The sequence below is a fragment of the Frieseomelitta varia genome, unplaced genomic scaffold, assembly GCF_011392965.1.
Source record: "Frieseomelitta varia isolate USP_RPSP 00005682 unplaced genomic scaffold, Fvar_1.2 scaffold_251, whole genome shotgun sequence".
Lineage (NCBI taxonomy): Eukaryota > Metazoa > Arthropoda > Insecta > Hymenoptera > Apidae > Frieseomelitta > Frieseomelitta varia.
In genome coordinates this window covers 554,096-575,749 of record NW_025109981.1, presented here as the reverse complement: position 1 = coordinate 575,749, position 21,654 = coordinate 554,096, and the positions used below count along the sequence as shown (strand labels likewise).

Below are 21,654 nucleotides of genomic sequence, written 5' to 3'. Positions count from 1 at the left end.
CCACGAAAATGATTAAAGATTGGTTGCTACAAAATACTCCAAATCAATCAATTCTTCATTACAATTTCCAGATCATTTTTAATAAAGAACATTGGACAAATTTCATGTACATTCAAGATGCATATTCACTTTTAATAATCATTGTGGATATATTGATATGGATACGTGGATATTATTTAAAAAAAAAAAAAAAAAAAAGAAAGTGTAGGGATAATATACAAAAGATGGAACGTTTCTCAGAAACTAACCTTTTCTCGGAGGCGCGTATAGTATTGCGAGTGCGCTCTCCGGATTCACGACAAAGCACCAGCCCTTTGATAAGGGTGTTCGCGAATCTGACCCAAGTGTCTACGTTGTTTCGCAGCGGCTGCTGCACCTGTCCCCAACATACAAACGTGTATAATTCATCTCCTTCCACATGTATTTATCATTATCCAGTCCTTGGCAGATCACTTAACTGCCGCTATAAACAATAATAGCAAATTAAAATTATCCACAACGTCACGATTAAAACGCAAACCAATACCCTTCTGTTATAGATATTTTCGTTCTTCAATTCTAGCTTTTACGATATCTTTACTTACGTCTTATCTTACGTACACTACTGTTCATAACTTACCGAACATTTACTCGTTAATAGAATTCTTTTGCGTTATTTTGTTGTTTAATTTTATTGATTATATTAAATTAATATAATATATTATTGTATTATATTTATTAAGTTTATTTTTATGTTATATTTTATTATATTATTAGTTAGACTTAATAAATTTTCTCAAAAATGAAATGTCAAAATTTTATTTTTTTTTTCGACTCATTTTATGTATGTAGAATCACCTTTTACACTCAAGTGTACCACTCTGTATGGCTTATATTAACAGTATCTTAACGTGAAATTAATATATATACATATGTAGTTTAAATAAATTTTTTCGACTGCCTGAGTTTAAATTGCAACCATATCTTAATTTTAAAAAATGTTCGATGATTTATGAATGGCAGTGTATCTTATTATACACACGCTGATAAACACAATGCGCATACTATATGGATCTCGATTTTCTTCTGTTTTCTATTAGTTTGCGTTCAATCTTTAAACTTGAAACAAAAAAGTTATATATGTGATTTTCGCTGAAAGGAAATAACATTTAAGCATATGAACCTTCCACAAGCTAAACTGATCAGCCCTATTTTTTTGTAAAGTTTTCAATTTTGTTTACATAATTACAAGCTTAATTAATTTTCTACTCTAACAAAAAATTGTAAAAAATTTAATAAATAAAAACTTCTACGGATTCATTTGTTATTTTAAACAATATAAATGATAGCAAATTCATAATGCTCGGTACATTATAATCTTTTTCTGCTTTTTAATTTGTGATTAACTTCTGATCAGTATGACTTCTGAATGACTCATATATGTATATGTGTTATTATTCATTATTTCGAATTTTTTTTTACAATATCTTACTATGTATATACGTTTACAATATTGTCAATCTAAAACACCAGCTTTCTTCACAAAATTCTTAATAACAAATATTTGTTTATAAAAGAATAAACAAATTAATTTGTTCTTCTCAGCTGTTTTCTTTTACCATCCAGTATTCTTTAATACTGAAATCCTTCATTAATATTAAATTCCTCATTCGCATCATTAATTTATTAATTAAACTACTAGAATATACACGCACGCATATTTCTATTTAAGAACTACGCTAATAAGACTTATTTCTCACGTGAGAAGTGCAATAATATCAAATTGCGATAATTATCATTCGTCATTCAACCATCGATTTCTCCTATACATACGAATATAAAATCATTTTTCAGTTTGCTATATGCAGATCTTAATGTAAAGTGAATATTCTCATCTTGTATCATGCCATTAAAAGTATAGGATGACTTTCATTGTGAAAATATTCAAAATATATTTGCTTTACGTATGTCTAATACAATAATAGTTATATAATGAAGTATTAGACATGCGCATTACAAATTATCTTTTTTCGCATTTATTTGTCTTATTATCTATCGAATACATAACACGGTAATACCTAACAAATATATATGTGTATATATTAAATACAATAAGCAGGTATATATTTATATGATTTCTAAGAAATTAAATTAAGTAAAATATTATATATTTATCATTTAACAAATTTTATATATTAAAGTTCTTCACGTTTTATGGATTTAGAAACGAATTAGCAAATAATACACAACTGTTGCTTGTTTGTTCATAACTAATAAGTATTCTTGATCGATTATTTCATTTAGATACTTGTGATACATCACATTGCTATGATATACAATAATTTACAAAATTACCAATATTGCACGTATTATAATTGAATATTCGTCACTCAAAAGATTTAATGAAACAAATGAGTCGAATTTTTTAATATAATATTACTTTCCGATTTTACTAGTCAATGTATACTGTTTGTTAATAATTTTTGTAAATAACAAATAAGACATAAATGATTCTGTAATATTCAAGAATTCTTTTTACACCGTAGGCCAAAGTAACAGATATTCTTGAATTTCATTTGAAAGAAAGCATTTGTAAATATTTATAAACGTCTAAAACTAAATATTGACAAATGTACAAGTAGATTGCACAAGAACATTTGGTTCCTAAACTATAATTTTTATGATTGTTTCTTAAAAGTTTAAAAATTTCAAGTAAAAATTTTTTTTGAATAAGAAAATAAATTTCTGTTTATTATCGAAACAGTTCTAGAACAGGCATTAATTACTAAATAAACAATTTTAGAAAACAATATAAGAGAAAAAAGATATAAAATAAATGTTCTTCCTGTATTTCATTTCTTCAGCTATCAAGTTTTTCAAAGTTTATTTAATTTAGAAAAAAATATTATTAATATAAAATACCTCATATTTAATGTTATTAACGTTATTAATTTATTCAGGCATTTAATACCTTGAGTTATATCAAAATTTAAGAAACATTTTATATTTATTTTGTAAATGTTTTTACATTCTTAAAATTAAAGTAAAAATATAACGATATAATTCTTTGGACTTATTCAACTTCTTTTATTTTTCTATTTCTTCGTTTTACTTCTTGAAAGTAAAAGATTTATTAATATGATATTAATTAAATTAATATTATTTAAAAAGTGATATTTCTTAAAACTGATACATATACACTTATATATTATATTTATAAGTAATTTATAAGTAAATGAAATATCAGAAATAATTATACGTATGACTTTTCAATTACCGATAACAATGAAAATACTAATTGAAAATGAAAAAATTAATTTATCAAGTTTCTACAAATTCAATTTTTAAAAATTTATAAATTTATAAAATGAACAATTATCTCAATAACAATAATATCTTTAATTAGTTACATTTTATTTATGTGAATATATTATCTCAATTTCTTGCGGAAAAAAATGAAATTTCTTGTTTTAATCATTGAAATATAGAATGTAAATTCATAAAATAAATTTAAGAAGATAATAAAATCGGTATTAATATGTAAATGGCTATTAATTTCTAGAATTGTTTCTTATAACAAAATCCATCTAGCTATATCTGATTAAATGTAAAACAATTGAAGAACATCATATCAATATTATATCAAGAAATAATTTAAGTAATTTATCAAGTAACTTATATGTTCAATAATCATATTTAATTAATTTAATTTTATATAGCAATTTATTATTCATTAAGTTATTAAAAAAAAAGAAAAAGAAAATGTAAAGCATCAATACTACAATACTTCAAAAATATTCTCAATGGAATTAATAATATCACAGCCACATAAAATAGCAAATTGAAAAAATATTTAAACTGATCAAAAATGAAAGAAAAAAACAAAATTGGTGGAATTTTAATAATAATTTACGTTTTGAAATGCTATTAAGCGTCTATTAACACAAATAATTCAGAAAATATCGTTAATAATTTCCCTGAAAATCTAGAATTTATAAAAAAAAATTTATTTATAAAAAAAATAGAATTTATTACCAATAAAATGTCATAAATCTAAATAATCCCTTTTGATTTGATAAATTATAAATAAAATATTCTCTAAATTATAATAAAATATTCTTTTGCTAAAGTATATTGCCGAAATACTCGTTTTTTATATGATAATACAACAATTTATTTTACAATAAATTTATTTTCATCCGTCGAAAAATATGTATACTAAACATAAAACTACTGACATGTACAATAAAAAAGACTAACTCGTTATTAAAAGAGTATATGCACGTGATGTAACTATTTTTGAAGTTATAGCGACCATTGTTCGTAACGATCCTTTTGTCCCTGTTGCTATAAAATGAATGTAACTCATAAATCGTTTTTAGACAATAGAAATATGGATAGAATAAAAATATATAAAAAATATCTACCTTTAATTTCTAAAGTGATAACTATTATTTATGTTTATAACTATTATAAAATACAATTTCTACTCTTAAACATGTCTATAATACGTTTTTTTCTTTGCGAAAAAGGTATTTACAAGATATTTTTGTACGACGTTCTATATTTAATACATGACAAGAATTGAGCGAAATTTATTTATTTATCTCTCAATTTAATTTTCTTTTTCTTCCTTTTTCTTAAATAATTTATTTTTCATTTCTGCACACATATGTTTCAGCTCTAACATGTAAAATTTTTCGGAGACATTGCAACTATAGATCCTATTGTTTTTTAAAAATATTTATCAACGTAATTTACGATTTTAAATATAACTTTTAATGTGATTTAAAAAGTGAGAATGAATCTTGTAAAGAAATTGACCAAAAATAATTATAGAGTACAAAAGAACTCGAAAATATTTCGGTATATTATACATTTTATATATATATATATATCCAACGATCTATCCATATATATCCAACATATCTAATTATATAACTTTATTATGCAAAACAGTTCTAACAGTCATTAACAGGAATAATAGAACTAGAAATACAGATGCGCATTAATAAGTTATGCCAAACTTCTGTACATTAAATTTCACATAAATTCAATAAGCGTACATTTAACGTTTATTTATTTGTAATATAAAAATTTAATAAATAGTGATATATCATGTATGTATAAATATAAGATAGTTGGCCTCGATTTTAACTTAAGATATTCTCATTTTTCAAATGCGATGCAATTTTTTTGTTTAAATTATTAATATCTTGTAAAAGGCCTTAAAGTATTTCACGACTAAAAATAAGCAAATTTCTTGTACGGTAATAAATTCTCTGTATCTGCTTTCTTAATAAATTAAACCATTACTGAATAGCATTATCCTAACTTCGATAAAATATATACATTGAATATAATGAATCGTTGATCTAATAGATTTTATAATGCATATAAATATATACAAATAATTCAAATTAATATAATCTTTCTGGACATAATTTTTAATTGTATGTAGATTTTTGTTTAAAGATGAAAGTAGATTTTTGTTTAAAGAATAAACAAAAGAAAAAGGTCATTTAATGTCTCCCCCGACAAGAAATTGGCTTATTTCTTATCTTAATTCCTATCCTATAATTATCCTATAATTATATTCATATTGATACTAAAGATACTAGCAATAAATAATATTTGATTATTTCATTAAATATATATAATCAATATGGCAATGCACCAGAGAATCGAACATGCAACTGTATTAACGCGTGCACATTCGTTTCTTTAAATCCCTTTAAATAATACAAATAAAATACGTAGTATGTCATAAGAGGTGATATGTTTGAGAAATGAAAGTCTCTTCGTATAATAAACGTAAAATAAATGAAAAATGATAAATAAAAAACTTGCTTTAAAAATTAAGTATCAATTTAACACATTAAGTTTTACATCATTTTTATAATAATATCGATCATGATTGTTAAATTTTGTTCCAACAGATATTTATTTCTTGAAGGACAGATTTATCGATTTACATTTTTTTATGTGAAACATCTTTATAAGGATGTTGTTACGATACTATTCATTCTTCATTATGTTGCAATTTCATATTCTAAAGAAAAAACAATAATAGATATGTGTATGGTAGGTAATATATGTACTTTGTATTAAGAAGATATTCTAGTCTAGATATTTTAAAAAATTAATCTTTTCATTTGTTTGCAAAATATAAGACACACTTAATTGAACAGGATTGTGAATTTGTGTGAATCTTATAAGCGATTGAACAAAAATTTAGTCTAAAGTATTAATAAAAGATTTTGCAAATTCAATTATTATATTAGTTTTTTATTATTATTACTGACATCGAGGAGCAAATTAAATTAAAAAAATAAGATACTTTAAACATAGCATATTAAACTTCAATCGATTGACTGATTTCTTTGAATACATCGTTGGTAAATATTGTGATAGTAATTCAGATAAGCAAAATCAGTGAACTGATAGTACACTAAAAGACCGCATTAAATAATACACAGTAGAATCTCGGTTATTAAAACATTCGTTATCCGAATTTTTTATTATTAGTGCATATAAAACAGTATTATATTAGAACGAATATCCTTTTAATATTTCATATCTCGATAAACAACTATCCTTTTTTTAGGATTTCAAGAATTTAAGTAGAATGGATATCTAAATTTTGTTGGACTCCAGTCACTAATGATTTTCATATTATGAGTATTTGTCTCATAAGTAATAAATGCAGCAATAGTGCTATAACAATTATATGTAATATATATATATATATACAAAAATATATATATACAAAAATTATAAAGATATACATATAGTAAGTAACAATTATTATGCAATAGAAAATTATACGAAAACTATACTTCAAAATATATAACCATTGATATAGTCATTTGTTCGTGTATATAAATACACGATAAAGCTATTATTATTTCCCGCTAAAATGAGATTCACGTCAAGTCGAGACTATTTTATTTTTCAAACATATCATACTTACTGAACACATCAATGATCTGTATAACTATAATATGTAATAAATGGTAACGAATGTATGAGTGTATAACTTGTCATACTATGATCGAGTATTTCATTCATAAAGAAAAAATTCGTCTACATTTTTCAATCGATACGATTATGTATATATCTATGTATGTATGTATATACAAATATGTAAATTAATTTCTTACATTGATGGCGTAAGAGTTTGAATACTGCATGTATTAAAAATCTTGTTTGTGTGAACTAATTCGAATACACAAATAAAAGGGCTATTATAAAATTGTTAAAAAATACGTTAAGAAAATGATGATCAAATATTTCAAGTATTCTGATAAGCTTTGAAAACTTAATTAAGTATACTTTTTTTTAATTGCAATATACTTCAGTAAATTCATATATAATTATACGAATTACTTTTTATAATTCTATTTAACAATATAAAAACTCTAACAGTAAAAATTTAACAATGTATAACATAAACTTCTTTAAAAATAATTCTTTTACCATTTACAATAAAAAAAACAGTCATAAACCGCGTGTAGAATAAATTATTAAGAAACATTATTATTTAAAATATACGTATAAGAACGTAAATTAATTAGAAACTCACGAAATTTTTTCAAAAGTTATTTGAATACTTAGAAGTACTCCAAATGAGAAAATTTTTATTGTAAAATTCAGAATTTTTCTTACTCCCACAAATACGCGATTTGACACAAAGTTATCTAACATCATACATGTAGTATTTACTAAATACTAATTCATTTTATGAAATTGAAAGATTTTTCTCACACATGTTACGTCAAATATTTCTATTACTTGCTACTCTCTGTTTCAAAAATGCGAGATTATAATATCATTGAATATAACCATATTAAATAATTATCAAAACTGATACGACTAGCAAATGACTGATGTAATTCTCTTAATATAAACATTCGATATTACAATAAAAATATCATCTAATTCTAATACAAGAAATGTTATTTTCAATTTTTTCTAATTTTTCTCTAATAATTGTCGTATTTTGATAATACGATTTTCATACCAATCTGCACATTATGCTTCTATTGCTGTTAACGATAATTATGAATGATAAAAGTAATAATGATGACAATCAGGATGATAATGAGAAATGGTACATCAACAATAATAAAAATGAGAATGATGATGATTGTGTGTAATAATAATAAAAACAATAATATCAATAATATTACTGATAATAATAATAATAATGATGGTGATGATGATGATGATAGTAGTAAAAAGAATAATAATATACTGTAGTATTAATATAATAATAATATTAACGATAATAATAAAAATAAAGATAATAATAATAATAATAATCGCTTTCAAGTGCGATGAAATACTTGACGATTGCTTTTAATATAGAAACCAAAACAAAAAGATACATATATACCAGGAGTAGGCACGCATGAGGTCAATAAGAGTCGCATTCCGGTTTTTCATATATTATAAAAAGCCATAGTTACATAGTATTAAATAAAAATTCAAATGTAATTTAATTAATATGGTTACATATTCTATTATTATTAGTAGAAATATTATTAATATTAATTACTTAGTTAATTTAACAAGATTCGGTGAAAAGAATTCTGAAATAATAAAAAAAAATAGATTTAAATTTTCAATGGGAGCTGCACTTAACTCAACAAAGAACCGCATGCGACTCCGTATTTGCCCACTTCTGATATATACACTCATGTAAATACATATTTTTTGGTAGTGGAGAATATTCCTTTTATATTCCTATCCTTTTAAAGCAAAGCTTTTCTAAGCAAAATAACATATATATATAAATATGCATATCGGATTATGTTGTCATTAGCTACCTCCAGTTATATTTTTCATTTATTAGAATTTTTAAAAACGCTTCTACATATTGCACATATTCATCTACAAAATTTCACAAATTTTATAGATCAAATGTTTAAGACTAATAAAAAAATTATATGCAATTGTTTTAATTGTTCATTATTGTTCAATAATAAATAGTAAAATGGTAAAATAAATAGTAAAATTATTCATTCATTAATCTTTAGAGGACAAACTAATTTTCCTATCAATTTTTATATTATTATTTAATTTTTATATACATATGAAAATAATGACTTTCGTATATTTATAATATTGTATAAATAAACTTTTTGTCGGCATTGTAACAAAAATGGAGAAGTTACTTAGAATTTCAAAGGATCTCCCACTTTGGTTTTGGATAAGAAAAATTGTCATTTTATAAAAAAAAAAGTATTTTTTGATAACATAGAACAAATTTTAAACGTAAAAACGTAATAAATATGTACGAAGGAATGTGCATGTGAAAAAGATCCTTTTCATTATATATACAATAATGTAGTCGTGTGTGACATATTTCAAAACAAAATACAATATACTGAGGCATATTACATTCACACATAAACATTGACCTGCGACAAATACGTTTTTTTCGAACAAGTTACGCATTGTCTTTGTTCTAAAGGACTCTCTTCTAATATTTTTGAAGGAACAATAAAACGTGTTTTTCCCCATTTTTCTACCGAACCATAAAAATTGATGGAAACAGTGTAAAGTCTACAAATAGACCTCAGAGTCTACAAATAGACCTCTAAAGGTTAATGTCATATAAAATAAAATAAAATAGAATAGAATAGAGTAGAGTAGAATAGAGTAGAATAGAATAGAATAGAATAGAATAGAATAGAATAGAATAGAATAGAATAAAATAAAATAATATAAAATAAAATAAAATAAAATAGAATAAAATAAAATAATATAAAATAAAATAAAATAAAATAAAATAAAATAGAATAAAATAAAATTTAGCAACAATCTTTTCGTTCTTGTAAATAAATACACGAATATATTTAGCATGCCATTTAAGTATACTAAAGAAAATTCTCCACGAAAAAATACTAGCCTAAAAAATTGCTCAAAAATACAAATATATTAATCATTTCTCGTTTGTCTCTATTATTAATTTCTGTCTTTCTCCTTTTCTGTCACGCACATTTTACTTAACTTGTGCTAGAAGATCGAGAAGAAACCAATAATAGCGGTAATAATAATAATGATAGTAAAAGAAAATATTCATAAAAGAACGTTGTTCCAACTAAGATCAGCGTGCAAACAACCCACCAGAATTATCAGCAGTGGTGTAATCGAGGAGAGGTGAGGCTGCCAAGGCTGCATAGTTGGCGTAATCGGCATATGGAGTGTAAATTAACCCATGAGGATCACCAGCAGAAAGTAAAGATCCTGGTGGACCTGAACCATTCAAAAGAGATGCCGCGGTGGTTGGGACGGATATCCGTGGCGAGAGTATTAACGGTGCTCCCAACGGAGCGCTAGGCGTCCTCATAGGTGTGGCCAAGCCTGGTAGAAGCCGCTGTGTTTCTGCCGCTGCTGCTGCAACGCGTCTCCATTCTTCGTCGCAAGCTGAAACGTTCGATGTAATATTAGTCAACATTATTACGATTTTTATCATTATTACGAAAAACGTTTACACTGTTTGTTGTATATTTTTTTCAATCTTATTAAAATATTAGATTGAATAACAAATTCTTAAAAAAACATATATATATAATCTATCCAATCAAGTAATAATTTATTTATTCTACTATTTCATAAATAAACAGATTTTCCCAACTTGCCCGCTGTTATTTTTGAAAATATGAAAAAATTTTATTAACAAAAGTTATTCAGTACAGAGAAGCTCATAATATGGTAATATGTAGATAGTAATGATTTTTTTTTAAAGGATTTCGAGCCCATCTCACAATTTATGAAAGACGAGAAAAGATAGAGGTATTCTTTATTTACGACACAATTGCTAAAAAGATTTTACAAAAAGATTATTTTACTTATAAAACATTTTAATATATTAATTATTTTGTTTAAAACATATTAGATAGTAATACCATATTAGATGGTATTATTTTAAGATAAAAATAATTTAATTTCCTGTAAATATGTACCTGTAGCTGCAGCAACTTTCGTGTTAGAATCCCGATAGGTGCCATTGATAATAGCAAGTTCCATTAGTTGCCGCTTCTTTAACTCATCTTCTCCATCAGCCTGCTAACAGTCAACATAATTAATAAGAAATATATTAGTACTTTTTAAATTAATTACAATAATCCAAGAGGCTATATTAAGGCATTATTAATGAGAAGAGACAACATTAATATTAATTATATTATATTAATTAATACATGTATACTTTAAAAAATATTAATATACATATATATTAATATAATATTAAGAAGATTCTACAGTATTAATAAAGAACTACGTTACTAATAAGAAATCACCATTAAGATTAAATATTCCAATAAAATTGGAAATTATAGTTAATAATAGGAACTTTCTCACCACGGGAACAAGAAGTTTCTTGACTTCTTCTACAGCTCTGGCAAGTTTCAAAGTGGCACGATTTTCAGTATCTTCAACTGTCAATAAAACATGCAGTTCATCTGTCAGATGCTCCCAGTTTGGTTTACCTCGGTTTAACTCTTCCTAATAAAGCAATTAATATCATACATAGTATAATTACAAAACTCGATAAAAAAAATGTAATAACTTTTATCTACAATTATACCATATACCATTGACATTGCAAAATAATATTGTAAAATATATTATATCTAATAAATATATACATATATTATATTATATGTTGCATACATCATGAGAGATACAAATAACAAATTCTGTCAATACTAATATTCATGTATCCGTTATTTTATATATTATATACAAAATATTTCTATATATTAAATTAATTTAAAACAAAACATTCCAACTAATCAACATTTTTATGCATTGGTTTAAATACAAATCTAACAAAGTGCTAAACTTCAATCAAATTGGATGTTTCTTAAAAAAAGGATTAGATCTTCCTCAAATATATGCTTATTATCAATGTATTTACGATAGTTTAAAATATCGTCAAACGAACAATATAAAACAATTAAAAATATTCCATATCGTTATTTTATAAGTGTACTTACGATAAAATTTTCTCTCAGTAATCATAAGCAGCTTGGAAATAAATATTTATCTTAAAATTGTAATATTAATTATATACTTCCAATGTAATGTTTAACTTTATAATAATATTGTAAAGAAGTTATAAATATATATAAATTAGATAAATTATTTCTACTAGCTATCAATAAAAAAATTTTCAATTACAGAATGAATACTTAATTATTTAACAACATTTAAAAATATTATAAATATAATGACACAAATTTTAATTATAAATATTTGTTTAGTTATAATTGAGCCACTTATCTGCCAAATCGATTCATAAAACAACTTCATAGAACAAAAAATAAAGAAAAATAAATAATATACATTCCTTTTTAAAATTCCTTTTTCTTTAAGATAAGATACATTATTAGATAATTTTTGCATTATTATTAATTTTATCTAATTTTATATAAAATAGATTTTATCTAATTTTATATAAAATTGATTTTATCTAATAATATATTTTTGGAATAATTGCCTTCTGAAATAGATTATTTATTATTTCAAAAGAAATTTATTTTAAATATAAAAGTTAAGCATCAATCAAATGTTTCGCTAGTAAAATTTTAAAAAATTCGAAAGATGAAGTTAATCTGTGACTTAATTACATAAATCTTAGAAATCTTGTATGAAATTGTAATATTGAATTGGAAAATTTACTTATAAAAATATATCTATATAAAAACAATAAAAAATTTTACCTTCTTTTTGTCCCTCATAGAACCTTTTCCCCTAACCATAATTTTACAGCCTGTTTCTTGTTCTAATTGTTTGGCTGTCATACCACGTGGTCCGAGAATTCTTCCAACAAAATTAAACTGTAATAAACAAAATCATTAAATCATTAATGAAATTATTATCATATTAGTATATTTAAATCTTCACATCTTATTCAATTAAAATTGTGCGAAATATAATTTTTTCTCATATTTTTAATAAAATTTACTTATTTATACACATAAGTAAAAATATATATTTTTCTTATTTTATTTTCTTGTACACTATCAATCTATAAAAAAATATTAATAAATTTTAGATATTCTTTGTCATTTATTTTGTTTTATGTACATGTAAGAAATAAAATAATTACAATCAACATCTTTGAGAAATACATGACTGGAAATAAGTATTTTATATTTATAAATACTTTAAATTAATTAATTAAAACCGTATAAAAAATTGTTTTATATGTACACACTAACTAAATTAAACTAAATTAAATTTTATTAAAATGATCACAGAGATCAATAAATTTGATTTATAATTTATATGTTCGGTCTATATATAAATAATATTAAAAATTAAAAATTCCGTGATTAAACAGTAATTGTCAAAGGTTTAATAAATATTTTATTCACATGTTTAATCGTTATTAAAAAACATTTGTTTACTTATTCACGTGTTTAATCGTTATTGCTAACATTTGTTTGCTACATTTAATTTTATCTCGTGAGAGAGATTTCAATCATTAATGTGTTTATATTTCAATTATTAAACATTCAGAATTATATTTTAGATATGTTAACAAATAATTCTATTAAAAAGGAAGAGACTAAACAAATCAACAATTTTGGAACACAAAAAAGATAAAACGATAGCACATTTGTTAAAAAACAATTAAGAATTAAACATTTTATAACAAATCTGCTTCATTTAGTAATAATTTAATCATTTTTATCTTAGTAAAAATTTATATAGTTTATATAGTTATTGAATAAATTTATCTCTGAATTGTCTCCATTCGCCCTAAATAATCACTGTTTTATCTCTCTAAAATTTTGATATTTTTTTTTATATCTTCAGTTGAGAATTCTTTAATAATCTTTTAAATATTAACCTTTTAGCCAGAAAATATTTTTCTGTCCATGTTGAAATAACTACATTTGGAATGGATTCATGCAAATAAAATTTAAAATATAGAAAAACTAAATAAATTTAAAACTTGAATAGAAATTTGTCTACTAAATATTATGATAAATGTTCTACGTTTGATATTTTATACAATTTTGTGTGTTAAATTTCCCTAAAAAACATAAAAACATCTGCAATCTGATCGTGGAGAACTATGTTGTCACGCTCAGTAGACTTGTTTTCTGGAGGTGACTAAAAATTTCGTCTCAACCGGTTAAGAGATTCAGAGAAATCTTGTTGCGGAATTTAAAATTCAACTCTCTTTTCCTTGGTTGGTAAAGTATCTTGTTACTTTTATATTAGGTTTTTGTATACCAAATGGATAATGTTTACATAATTAATTAAACCAAGTTATACAGAAACGCTCAAAATAACCAAAAGTTAATTAATAATTCAATAATTTTGTAATCTTTATTTTGCAAAAACTTATCAGTTCTTACATTATACAATTCTTGAAACTACCAAAACATAAATCTACTTTAGACTTGTTCATTTATTACTCTTTCTTATTTACTTTTTATGCCTATTATTAAACAAGTCATTAAAATGTATATAAAATATTAAATAAATGAACAAAAAAATAAAATATACCCAATAAAGATAAAGATCTTTTCTTTCTTTAAATTAAAATCTTCAAACTAAATTTAGAACAAAGTTTGATAGCTTTCTGTATAACCCAATTGTATAATAGTTTCATCATTTCAATTGTTGTTGTTCAGTTTCTTCAAGATATTACAAATTCAATAAAAGTAATTCCCATATTATTCAATGACTATATTGTTAAAATATTCTAAATTTGTAAGAACTATAACAGTTATTAAAATTTTTTCATTTATAAAATTCTGTAACATAATTTAAAAATTAAACAATGTTTAATATTTACATGGAACTTTCGCCATTGTAACATGGTAATATTAAGTGAGACACCCTGTATATGTAAGCAATGCGGGAGGCATAGTTTCGATTACCAAATAACTTTGAGTCTAAACACAAGACTAAACATGAAAACCTCGATGCAAACCTTTTCCTATAAGAGATCAGTTTATCCTATATTCTACTACAGACTTCGCAGTCCATCAATAAAACACTAGAAATAATTAACTAAATGATATAATTATATTTTATTGAAAGATTTTATATACCTAATATACTTTTCGTATACATAACTGCATGAATTTACTTAACAATTAAATTATTGATGTAATTTTATAACTTGTAATCTAAGATAATGCAGTAAAAAAAAACACTTACATCTGGATGTTCCTTAACAGGTACATAAACTTTTTCTGTAAGCGTTGTAATATCACCCTCTGGCTCTGGTAGAACTAGCGGCTCTTTTTTCACGCCACTAATCTGGAAAAGACTCGCCCGTACTTTTGCAATTTCTGCAACAAAAAAATTAAGAATGCATATATTTTTAATGTCAATTTCAATTAAAATATTTAAAAAGAAAAAGAAGGAATACAGAATCATAAATAAAATTATTCAGTTATCTGTAATTATACAACATATCACCTTCGGCATGATAAAAAATCTTAGTATATAACAACATTTGAACATTTGATATTACTAAAAATCCAACATCGCATTTCTCTTTAAATACATACAAAATATATATAATTTCAAAATTATATGAAATGGTCAAGTTACCTGTTCGAACAATGACACTGATATATGTAGGTTATAAAGTACTTTAACTAGTAAAATTTAGTATTAATTATTATTACCATATGTTATATCTAGAACGTCTAATAAAAAAATTGAAGAAATTTTGTGTAATTAACATTATTAAATTAAAATAATTAATTAAAATTAATTAGATTTCATACTATCTATTTATAAATAAAATATACATTTTATACAAAGCAAATAATAACCATTGAATAAGACATTCCATAATGTAGAAGGCCTGCATGCTCCACCATTTTTTTTACAATACACGAAATTTTTACTATACAAACTTATTTCCAGTTAAAGTATCACTGACTATACAGCTGTGAATGTGTATTTACCATAGGACGCATGCGCACGCAGATGTAAGAATGTGAATAAAAAGAGAGGATAGACGAACACAAGCAAAAAGAACACAGCATCATATCCACTTTTAGCAACATTGCTCATTACAGCTGACATCAACTGTATTATATCCCCGTGGCTTTCTTACCTTCCTGTTTTCCATTACATTTTGTTCTACTTTCAGTAATTGTTATGTTACATATTTAAAACAATTTTTTTAATTAAACTTTATATTCCGTCGATCTTACAAGAGCTGAAAAGAGGTTAGGCACGAGCAGAAATAGAGATGTTCATATTTTATGTAGAATCTAGATGTTTGAAATTTAGATAATTTAGACAATTGACTTTAGAAAGTGATCTCGGAAAAATGGAAAACTGTAAAATAAGAATTATCTTGAGACCACTAAAAAATGAGCTTTAAAGTCCATAAATGAGTAATAGACAAGGAAGGAAATCACGGTTAAGGGATCATTTATACGGTGTTTGAATGATTACTATTATAAACTGATTGTTTAAGTTCGAAAAAGACTAGATATCTAAAACTAATATTTAATATAAAGTAGTTAATACAATAAGGTACGTTGGTATACAACACTATAAGATTGTTAATAATTGAATGTAATATAATTAATTAATTAATATGTACGCAGTATATCCAATTGAAGGAGCAATATTTAAATATAAAATGGAGTTCAAAATCTGTTTAAATATAATATAAGAATATGTTTAAATTTCAATATCCTAAATCTTTTTATCCAAAATCAGAAAAGAATGCAAAAAATATTTTATCTTATAGTATTTTTGGATGATATTTCTGAATGTTTCACGTATAGTGCATCATGAGTCGTACAGTAAATTAATTTTATTCATGGAAAAATAACATTTTGTGACTCACAGAAATTCACAGAATAAAAAATATAAGATAGACGTAGTTGAAATTCTTATAAAAGAATATATATTATACCAAATAAGAATGTTGAACTAGAAGTAATATCTTTTTTTATAAAATTTCATCCACTATTTGTTATATTACAAAATTGTACTCATATTTTGTAAATATAAATTACAATTATTTTCAAACGATCAATTCGTGTGAAACTTTCGATAGAAACAAAACTAAAACCCATGTAGAAATCAAATTAGAAATAATACCTCTTCGAATCAACTTCACGCAGGAAAAAAAGGCAAAATAAAATTCCAAAAGCGAAGTAAAAATGCTTATTACGTGTGAGAATAAAAATCTACGTAGCGTAGGTTGTGATGTTGAATCGATGTTAGTATTAGTTACGTGCAGCGTCCATGACATCATCGATGGCGTAATCAAAAAGACTACGATCCATGACACAGACCAAACGCTTGAAGAAGACAATTGCGTTTCAAGAAGACAAATCTCCTCGTTAATTTGCAATAGTTATAATTACAGTAGCACGAGTTTCAATAATATTTCAACGGTCGTTTGAAAATATTTCACTAAATTCATTCTTCATTAAATGTTACATCCTTTTATTAAAAATATGTACTTTCATTAAATATTCCATATCTAAAATTTCATATTATTTAAATTTGCAGGTCTGAACGAAGATATTTAGTTTCATAACTTTACTGTTTCTTTAATAGATAGTACTACAATCTATTGATGATTGTACTCATATTGACGCGGAGCTGCTCCAAACCTAATCTAATATCTAATTAACTATAATATATAATATTATATATAATTATAATTAAATCTAAAAATAAAAAAATAAATATATTTCTTTATATGATAAATCAAAATAATTATTAAGTTTGAAGAAATCTTAAACGTATAACACATTATGCATAACACACAAAAAAAAATTTTTACATTAATTTTTAACACTTTACAAATAGTGTAATTTGAGTTTTCAATGTTTGGAAATTTATTATAAACATTATTAAAATCCAATTCGATTCATATTTTATTAAATTCAGAAAATTCGAATCTATCGAATTTATAAAATAAAATTGCATTACTAGAAAAGTTTCATACAAAAAAATATATTCAATGTATATATATATATATTCAACAATATTTGTTTTCAATAAATCACTAGTTATTAATATTAATTTAAAAATATTTTCATTGTAGTGATGTTAATACAATATTTATAAAAAACTTGATTTTTTTAGGATCATCATGTATGTATATTTTAAAATATATTATCAATTGCCTAATATAAAAATGTGTGATAACTTTCACGACATTAAGCTTAAATAAAAGAGATAAAGTAGATCTGAAAAGAGAAACATAAGTAGCATAAAGTGCAAGTTAATTCGCTATAACTAAATGACAAAAATCATAAAATTTTGTATTATTATTAAAATAATTAGGAACAAATATTATCTAATTAAAAGATCAATTTGATTTTAATTATATTGTTAATTAAAGAATGAAAACTGAAAATAATTATTGTGTAGATATCACATTAATTTTGTATTATTACTGTGTTGTCTCAAAAAATTAATTCTAGAATTGATACAATAGTGAATTTTAATTGCGTTATAAATACAGATTTAAATCAATGTCACATGTATTGAAGTTATATCGTGGTGGCCAAGTTTCTTAAGCAATTCACAACTTATTTTGACATAGTGAGTCACAAGGATATATTTATAAATCGGAGCCCAAGAAATTTTATACCAACACTAAACTGTGACTTCTAACATCAATCACATAATTATAGAAGTAAAACATTAAAAATAATATAATAACATTGCATGCATTATTTACATATTTAAATGAAATATAAGAGTAACATATAGATAATATATAATTAACCTCTTAATAAGGAAAAACGACTTAATTCATTACTTGAATCCCAAATCTCTTAAATTAATTACCTCATTTTATAAATTTCTTATTTGTTGCATTATCTACCATCTCACTGGAAAAATTAAGTAAGTAGGTATGTAATAGAAAAATTAATTTCTGTAAGTATTATTCTTAATTGGAATTAAATTATCTTCTCTTCTCTTGTAGAAGATTTGGGTTAAAAAATGGTTTAGTTAACGTGACATTATTTAACACTCAGTTCATGCTCACCAGAAAACCTTTGAATATTTTTGTTCGAATACATAGAATGAACTTTTAAATAAATTTTTTGATCTTTGAACTTCTTATTTTTCAAAAGTATTGTAAGTATTTTTCGAGATTATACTACACAAAATACGAATGAAATTTTCAAGAACATGATTACTAACAATGGGAAGTATACTACGAAAGAAATATTTTTGGTAATAAAAACATTCCAAATATAAAGCAGCAAGGAATTGCAGCAAATTGATAAATAAAAAAATATTGGTATACTTTAAAATTAAAATATTAGATACGTATATTGTTTGGAACTCCTGTAGCGTTTTTAACAGGCCATATATTTTATTATATTTATTATTAATTATCTATATTTTAATATATTCAATATTAAATTGAGAAAGAAAACTACTGTTTAAGTAGTACTACTTTCAATTGGACATTAAAAAATATTCTTTCTCAATAAGAATTAGACTTTCGATTTTAATAAAAAACAGTTGGATCTTGACTCAGATTAATTTCACTAGTAACATTTACATAACATCAATCATTTATTCTAGTAGATATTTAAATTTCTTTTTAATAATAGCACACTTATCTATTCAAATAAAACAAGTACTCAGTGTCAGTATCACAGTAGAGATAGTATTTCAGGATCTATAAACTTATTAATCTAATAATAAAATATTTAAGATTTATCTTACTATACTTTTTTTAGTTTATATAAAAAAGCTCTTTATTAAATATTATAAAAAATAATTATAAAAAATATGTATATATATATAAAATTATATAATTTTATTATATTTTATTACAGTTCATTCATAAACTATTATAAAACATAATTTCTTGAATATTTACTTCATTAACTAAGTTGTTAATTAAATATTTTATAAAATATAACGTATTTTAGATTTCAATTTCAGATATCTTATCTCCAACAGTTAACCTCCTTCAAACTATTATGCATAATTATCATGTACTTTGCAAAAAGTTTATCTATTAATGATTTAAAAATGTTATTCATATAGATTTAGAAAAAAACCTAAATCAATATGAAATTCACATAGATTTAGAAAAATGTTTTCTTTTATTCTCTTTCTCACCCTATCTTTGTATAAATATCACAATGTCATAATTTTTGTTTCTTACTATAAATTTTACAATTTTTGTTACGTCTAAAATTAATAAATTTAAAATATTTATGATATCTTTATATTATTATGTATTAAGATATTAATAATATTTTTATTAATTAATACATATTCAAAATGGACCCAATTTTTCATAATTAAAAACATATTTATAATACAATATGGTTAATAATTAAAGAAATATATTTTCAAAAATATTTTATTAACTATTATTTCATTACTTGTTACACGATCCTAAGAAAATAAAAAATTATAGTACACTAAATCTCACATATCATATTTCACATTTTCAACAGTAGGACAATTAATTTTAGAAATTAGAAACATCTTTTCAATTAAAATACAACTTAATGGTGATAAGGAGAGATGAGGAAAATTCGCCTATAAAAGTCTGATTATCAAATTAATTATTTCAACAAGAAACATTTTACAATCACAATTATTAACATAGAATATAGAAAAAAGCAGTATAAAATATTACATCGTAGCGTTAACGAAAATTAAATCGGGAAAACATATTGAAATATGAACGATGTATGCATGAGATACAAGAATCACGCTGGTGTCTCGGAGTTCCAACAATTGTAGATGTTGAACCTGCTTCGCTTTAACTCGAGGCGAAGCTGACCGACTAAGGCTGAGTACAGTACGGGAATATACGGTTTGGTATAATGACCGAAGCAAACGTGTATGAGTGCACGCCCAACTCAAGGCAAGCAGAAAGAATGACGAAGAGAAGAGCGAAGAGTGCCGCTTGGAAACGGAGACGGTAGAGAATTCCTTTCACCCTACCTACTTTTCGAAGCTTAAAGTAAGAGACGCGAATCGAATGGAGGGGGAAGAAAAGGTGGTGGATACCGAGAAGGATATGCGCAGAAAGAGTGGAGAGTGAGCAAGGCGAAGAGGAGAGCAAAAAATAAATACTTAAGAATGACGGAGAACGAAAATCGTAGGAGTAGAAGAGAGAAGGTAAACGAGGAAAGAGAACTAATTGAGCGTATTAATATTCGAGCGAAACAGAAAGATTAAAAGATAAAAATTGTGTCGCTTGAAAAAACACGTGAAATGAAAAAAAATTAAAATAAAGATTAATTTAAAGAAGGAGGAAAGAAGAAGAAAGTTAAAGAGTAAATTCACACAAACGGACAAGTGAAGAAGCAAGAGAGCAAAATAACAGGGATGAAGAGAGACGGAGAATGACGAGAATGGAACGAAGCTGAAGTGGCACGAGCCCGTTGGTGGATGCCATGCGGCATGAAACGAACTGCAGGTCAATCCGGTCATCGGCCTCTATGTCTTCCCAAGGGCCACTGTTAAGGGTTCCACGATATTTCTCTGTTTGCCTAAATCTCCGATTTTAGTTTCATTCACTTTCTTTCCATGCAACTACTGCATTTTAGAATGATAAATGGAATCTATACATTCTTGTAAGTTTATGGAGTATAATTTGATTAATTACATATACTCTGTTTCTTAACATGTGTAACTTAAATGTTTGTATACTTAACG

General features: G+C 24.2%; 1 protein-coding gene across 4 annotated transcripts in view; it reads right to left on the bottom strand.

Moving 5' to 3' along the window:
* LOC122528445 (protein held out wings) overlaps window positions 1–21,654 on the bottom strand; it is a 36,509-nt gene that overhangs the window by 7,631 nt on the left and 7,224 nt on the right. Inside the window, exons 2-7 of one of the 4 annotated variants that reach the window (XM_043653546.1) lie at window positions 15,175–15,308; window positions 12,714–12,830; window positions 11,350–11,493; window positions 10,953–11,055; window positions 10,114–10,413; window positions 249–376 (exon numbers count right to left, since the gene is read on the bottom strand). In XM_043653546.1, the coding sequence (XP_043509481.1) occupies window positions 294–376; window positions 10,114–10,413; window positions 10,953–11,055; window positions 11,350–11,493; window positions 12,714–12,830; window positions 15,175–15,308 (881 nt within the window). In that variant the 3' untranslated portion in view covers window positions 249–293. The remainder of the gene's footprint in view (window positions 1–248; window positions 377–10,113; window positions 10,414–10,952; window positions 11,056–11,349; window positions 11,494–12,713; window positions 12,831–15,174; window positions 15,309–21,654) is intronic. The other 3 variants (XM_043653548.1, XM_043653547.1, XM_043653549.1) reach the window with 3 other exon arrangements.